At 39.4% G+C, this 6,137-nt stretch overlaps 2 protein-coding genes across 3 annotated transcripts in view; both read right to left on the bottom strand.

Moving 5' to 3' along the window:
* Positions 1-2,264, bottom strand: part of LOC109536693 — a 6,748-nt gene extending 4,484 nt beyond the window's left edge. The window contains exons 1-7 of the mRNA XM_019903013.2: positions 1,954-2,264; positions 1,824-1,905; positions 1,569-1,774; positions 1,217-1,515; positions 909-1,086; positions 699-856; positions 492-648 (exon numbers count right to left, since the gene is read on the bottom strand). Coding sequence (XP_019758572.2) covers positions 492-648; positions 699-856; positions 909-1,086; positions 1,217-1,515; positions 1,569-1,774; positions 1,824-1,905; positions 1,954-2,151 — 1,278 coding nt within the window. The 5' untranslated portion in view covers positions 2,152-2,264. The remainder of the gene's footprint in view (positions 1-491; positions 649-698; positions 857-908; positions 1,087-1,216; positions 1,516-1,568; positions 1,775-1,823; positions 1,906-1,953) is intronic.
* A 43-nt stretch (positions 2,265-2,307) lies between these two features.
* LOC109536745 (SET domain-containing protein SmydA-8) overlaps positions 2,308-6,137 on the bottom strand; it is an 11,565-nt gene continuing 7,735 nt past the window's right edge. For both annotated transcript variants that reach the window (XM_019903097.2, XM_048663637.1), the window contains exons 7-8: positions 5,013-5,116; positions 2,308-4,947 (exon numbers count right to left, since the gene is read on the bottom strand). In XM_019903097.2, coding sequence (XP_019758656.2) covers positions 4,789-4,947; positions 5,013-5,116 — 263 coding nt within the window. In that variant the 3' untranslated portion in view covers positions 2,308-4,788. The remainder of the gene's footprint in view (positions 4,948-5,012; positions 5,117-6,137) is intronic.

The raw sequence follows: 6,137 nt of genomic DNA, 5'->3' as shown, positions 1-6,137 counted from the left end.
TTTTACTATTGTGTGGTGTTAATTTTGATCTAACGTAATCTGTGAATTCATGTTTAAATTTTTTTAAAGTATTATAAATTTGTCTTTCAAAACGTTCCGTTGGATTTTTGTTTAATTTTGAATAACTTTTGTCATTTAAAAGTTCATTAATTTTTTGATCATAAATAGTATAATCCATAATGACGGTCGCATTACCTTTATCAGCAGGCAAAATTTTGATTGTTTTATCTTTTTTTAAGGACATTAGTGCTTTTTGCTCTATTGAGCTTATGTTTTGTTTAATTTTGAAAGGTTTTTCAAGAATTATTTTTGATCTTATTTAATTATAAAATCTTATATAATCCGAAATGGGAGCACTATTTATCAATCTGTAATAAAAGACGTGAGGAAATTCTGTCTTTTTTAAAGACAAAAATTTTTGAGGCGAAATACCCAAAAAGCAGTTTGTAAAAATTTTTCAATGTGTTGAAATCTCAAATTCATGAACTTGCTTGTTCCAAAACTGTGAGCTTCAATCGGTTTTGGGCTGCAACTTGTGCAACCTCCACAGCTTCATTGCTCAGCTTCGCCAGCCAACTATCAGACTCTACCGGATGGTTGTCTAGTAAAGTCAAGTTTTTTATGTATTTGAGACAGACTTCCAGGTACCTAAAAACGCATTTAAGCTCGAGGGAAACCCAACCAGGATGGACGGGTACCTTCCAATGGTTGTTACAGGATTTCCCGTTAGATTCAGCTTATTCAAGTACTTCAACTTCCGCAAGTAGTAAATATCCAGCAGTTGAGCCACATTGTTATTCACGATGTCCAACACCTCCAAGTTCTCCACGTTCTCGAGTATCTTCAAAGAGGAAACCTGGAACTTCAAGAGTGAGCCTGTAGAGTACGATTAATCACACCAAAACTGCCTGATTGTAGCTCAAGTTGATGATGCGCAAGTGCTTCAAGGTATGAAGATTGGCCCTCTCGGAATCTTCGTACACTTTGATCATGTTATTTTGCAGGTACAGATAGTTGATTCGAAGCCCAGACAGATTTTCCAGCGTCTGGATACGGTTGAATGATAAATTCAGGCTACTTAAGTATCTGAAATGCCAATGAAAATGAAAAAATGAAAAAATCTTGAAAATCTTGATCTTCTTTTGAAAAATTAGAAGCAAGAGCCATCGGCTCTGAGTTCGATAAGTTAAACTGTTGAGGTATCTTTAGTACTTGCTTCAACGAATTGATTCCATCAATAGTCTGTATCAAATTATGGGACAAGTCCAGGTCAGTTATGGACCAGAAGGCGCTCAAATCTCTCATCTGCTTGATGTTGTTGTGAGACAAGTTGGCCACTGTTAGAAAAAACGGGGCTGCAAAGTCCAGGATGGTGGTTAGCAAATTATGGGAAGCATTCAGGATTTTGAGGAACGGTAAAGCTCTGAGCGGCTTCAGGCTGGTCAGTTTGTTGGAGGAAACATCCAGGTATTGCAGATAAGAATAGGCTTGTAGGACGTCAATGTTTGTCAATTTCTGGAAGACCTCTGATGAGTAATTGCCAAACAAAGGCTTGTGTAGTAGAGCACCTTGTTGGCTAAAACACACTTGGTGTAGGCGTAATGGTGAAACTCCGGCGATCGATCCAGCCTGGATAAATTAGGAGCTACTAGGATTTTACTCAGCACGCCATCAAAACCCTCTGGAGTTTCCCAGCTTGCTGATTCCGCCTGCTCTGGATGGGGCTTTGGTGTATTCCAAAGGCGCATGTTAAATCGATGCGTTATCCAGGGACCTGCACGTACAGAGTTAGAAGACACCTGGAAGTGCAGGGATTGTTTTACCAGCTTGGTCTTTGTGTGCTCTGGAAAGTCTCTCGAACTTTTCATCCTCAAAATGCGGATCTTTGGGAGGAACATCTGAAAGCTAAATAATCCCATTGGAGAGGGTTGAATTTGGGGTCCATTCATTTACTTCCTCTTGGTGAGGGTCTGGATCCTCACGACGCTCACTTGCAGCAGCTCTTAGTATTGAGGGAGCGAAATTGACCAACGAAGGCGACTCTGGAAGATTGAGTTGGTAGGCGCCAGCGGACGTTCCAAATAAGGAACTGACGGTGAATCCTTGCGAGGTAATTTCGCTGAATACAGATCGTGTAGTACTGTTATCCATAATCTGGATTTAGAGCTGTCATCTAGATGAATTTGTGTCACCCCTTGAGGGTAGTTTCTATCATTTTTTTATTTGAGGATAAAGCAGTACAGGCAATGAGCGGGATTAGCAGAGCTCTGCTAAAGCTCAGGTGATAAAGCGGATCTCTCAGTGAAATCAGTCTCCAAAGTACTTTATTTTAAAAAATAATTCCCTGGTAACAAAAGTGTCCTATTTTAAAGGTAAATATACAGGGTGGCTCACGGTCAGCGTTCATTAGAATATTTCGGGACCTAATGCTATTTGAAGGCCGCAAATTTGGATAATGGGATTTTCGGAGACGCTCCTTTCAGATGAAATAACAGCGACATTATGGGACTCCGGTTATACCAGAAGTTGTCTCGAACCTACTTATTCTGGCAATGCAATGGCTTATCCAAATGCCTGTATGACTAGTGTGGGAGATGCGAATGTTTAAGTGAGGCGACGCAATTGACTGGCTATCGATTTTGTGAGTCACATTAACGAAGCCGGCAAAAATCAGGTTCCCGATGGATTTTCCTGAAACTTTCCACGTCTATCGCATCAAATGTCCACTAAAGTTGGTAACAGACTCAACTTTCTGCGCGCTTTAGTTTGGGAGACGCGAATTCTTAAGTAAGCGAGCGCAATTGGCGGACTCCATCAATTTTGTGAGTCACATTTAGAAAGCCGGCAAAAATCAAGTTTCGGATGGATTTTTCTGAAATTTTTCCCATCGATCAGATGAAATGTCCACTAAAGTTGATAACAGACTCAACTTCCTGCGTGCTTGAGTTAGGGAGAACCGAATTTTTAAGTAAGCGAGCACAATTGACGGACACCATCAATTTTGTAAGTCACATTTAGAAAGCCGGCAAAAATCAGGTTCCGGGTGGATTTTTCTGAAACTTTCCACGTCTATCGGATCAAATGTCCACTAAAGTTGGTTTATCCACTCAACTTTCTGTGTGCTTTAGTTTGGGAGACGCGAATTTTTAAGTAAGCGAGCGCAATTGACGGACACCATCAATTTTGTCACATTTGGAAAGCTGGCAAAAATCAGGTTCCGGATGGATGTTTCTGAAACTTTCCACATCAATCGGATCAAATATCCACTAAAGTTGATAACAGATTCAACTTTCTGCGTGCTTTAGTTTGGGAGGCGCGAATTTTCAAATAAGCGAGCGCAATTGGCGGACTCCATCAATTTTGTGAGTCACATTTAGAAAGCCGGAAAAAATCAGGTTCCGGATGGATTTTTCTGAAACTTTCCACATCAATCGGATCAAATATCTACTAAAGGTGATAACAGATTCAACTTTCTGCGTGCTTTAGTTTGGGAGACGCGAATTTTTAAGTAAGCGAGCGCAATTGGCGGACACCATCAATTTTGTGAGCCACATTTAGAAAGCTGGCAAAAATCAGGTTCCGGATGGATTTTTCTGAAACTCTCCACATCAATCGGATGAAATGTTCACTAAAGTTGGTGACAGACTCAACTTTCTGCGTGCTTTAGTTTGGGAGTCGCAAATTTTTAAGTAAGAGAGCGCAATTGGCGGACACCATCAATTTTGTGAGTCACATTTGGAAAGCCGGCAAAAATCAAGTTTCGGATGGATTTTGCTGAAACTTTCCACAACAATCGGATGAAATGTCCACTAAAGTTGGTAACAGACTCAACTTCCTGCGTGCTTGAGTTAGGGAGAACCGAATTTTTAAGTAAGCGAGCGCAATTGACGGACACTATCAATTTTGTAAATCACATTTAGAAAGCCGGCAAAAATCAAGTTCCGGATGGATCTTGCTGAAACCTTCCACAACAATCGGATGAAATGTCCACTAAAGTTGGTAACAGACTCAACTTTCTGTGTGCTTTAGTTTGGGAGACGCGGATTTTTAAGTAAGCGAGCGCAATTGACGTACACCATCAATTTTGTGAGTCACATTTAGAAAGCCGGCAAAAATCAGGTTTCGGATGGATTTTGCTGAAACTTTCCACAACAATCGGACGAAATGTCCACTAAAGTTGGTAACAGACTTAACTTTCTGTGTGCTTTAGTTTGGGAGACGCGAATTTTTAAGTCTGCGAGCGCAATTGACGGACATTATCAATTTTGTGAGTCACATTTAGAAAGCCGGCAAAAATCAGGTTCCGGTTGGATCTTGCTGAAACTTTCCACAACAATCGGATGAAATGTCCACTAAAGTTGGAAACAGACTCAACTTTCTGTGTGCGTCAGTTTGGGAGACTCGAATTTTTAAGTAAGCGAGCGCAATTGACGGACACTCTCAATTTTGTGAGTCACATTAACAAAGCCGGCAAAAATCAGTTTTCAAATGGATTTTTTTGAAACTTTCCACGTCTATCGGATCAAATGTCCACTAAAGTTGGTAACAGACTCAACTTTCTGTGTGCGTTAGTTTGGGCGAACCGAATTTTTAAGTAAGCAAGCGCAATTGACGGACACCATCAATTTTGTGAGTCACATTTAGTATGCACACACCCTGTATGCTGAGTGGGTGTCTTACGTCTTAGTCACATGAAATCGAGCTTTTATTCACATTAAATTTTAAACTGCAAAATGGTTATCGAAAAAAGTTAATTTTTTATTATTATTATATTATTTCTTATTTCTCCTATAGAGGAGCGTCTCCGATGCTGCGATGCAAGGCCATGAGGACCACGTCGATTTCCTTCAAGTTCTTCTGCGCTTGAATGTAGAGCTTGCCTTCAGGCAGACAATCGGGCTCGTGCCTCAGCAGGTCGCAGGATTCCTGCAACAGTTTCTTCGATTCCTAAAAAATAACCATGGGAAAATCATCAAGGCCGATCTCAACTAACTGCCCGAAGAATCACGCACTTGCAGCACTGCAGGAAGCTGTTGAGGGTCAGCATTCCGTCTCCCTAGCTCGGCTACAGTAGCATGTAGTTCAAATAGTAGGAGACCTCGAAGTCGCGATTCACCTGCAATTGTTCTAAGTTAACCTGAGATGCAAACGGAAATTTATTTTTTCGAAGAGAAGCTAAAACTTGATCTGTAGCCTTGGATCAAGTGTAGATAAGCCAACAAGACGTGATTGTTCAAGTCCAAGTTAGTTTTAGTCCAAGTTAGTCCAAAGTTACGTTTTGGACCTTGAAGATTTATACATCTATAGATGTATGTAAGTATGTATAGAACACACTTTTCTTCCAATTATTCTCCGGAAAACTCGCAGGCAAATCAGAATATAGGCTCCAAAATGCAGACGACACTGCAATGATCGCACATGACTAAGCCAAAGGCACAAGAGGACAAAACATTGCGATCGCTGACTCACTAAGACAGAGGGACCATCAGCGTAATTAAGTTCCAGTTTCTTGACCGATATCGAAAAATTGAAAAATGGTTGACTTTCTTGGGGATTTGGTCTGGGCAGTAATGAAGAAGAAAAAGAAAAACTTTTTTTAGCCTACCAATAGGGTAGGTAGGCTAAAAAAGAGTATGTTAATAAATTGTGTAACAATAGTAGGATAATACAATATATGAAAATTCGCTCTGATAATTCGTCTGTGCAAATTGTCAGGTATGTGAATTTGACTTAATCTCATTGTTTAAATTAATAAAGGTAATGTTAATTAATAATTTTGGTGTAAATTTAATTTGGGCGTATGTTTCTCTGGTCTACTTCAGATTTTAGCATAGGTAACCATGTATGACTTAAATTAAATGAACATGAAGCAACACAATTATTTTGATTTAGTAAAATTAGTGCGCTTTCTTTAATTTTACGTTTTTTTGTGGATTGTTCTTTTGTTAAAATTGTGGAATTATTCCATTGAATTTTATGGCAATTATCGAATGCATGTTGACAAATGTGTGATTTATGATATTCTCTGTTTTTTATGTATGTTTGGTGTTCTTTGAGTCTTTTGTGTAATGGTCTTGAGGTTTCTCCTATATAAAATTTATTGCATTCGCAAGGAATTTTATAAATTACATTTTTTG

The sequence above is a fragment of the Dendroctonus ponderosae genome, unplaced genomic scaffold, assembly GCF_020466585.1.
Source record: "Dendroctonus ponderosae isolate FM_Combo_2020 unplaced genomic scaffold, Dpon_F_20191213v2 Dpon_F_20191213_2, whole genome shotgun sequence".
Taxonomy (NCBI): domain Eukaryota; kingdom Metazoa; phylum Arthropoda; class Insecta; order Coleoptera; family Curculionidae; genus Dendroctonus; species Dendroctonus ponderosae.
The sequence above is the reverse complement of the archived record's forward strand: the minus strand, read 5'-3'. Positions and strand labels throughout refer to the sequence as shown.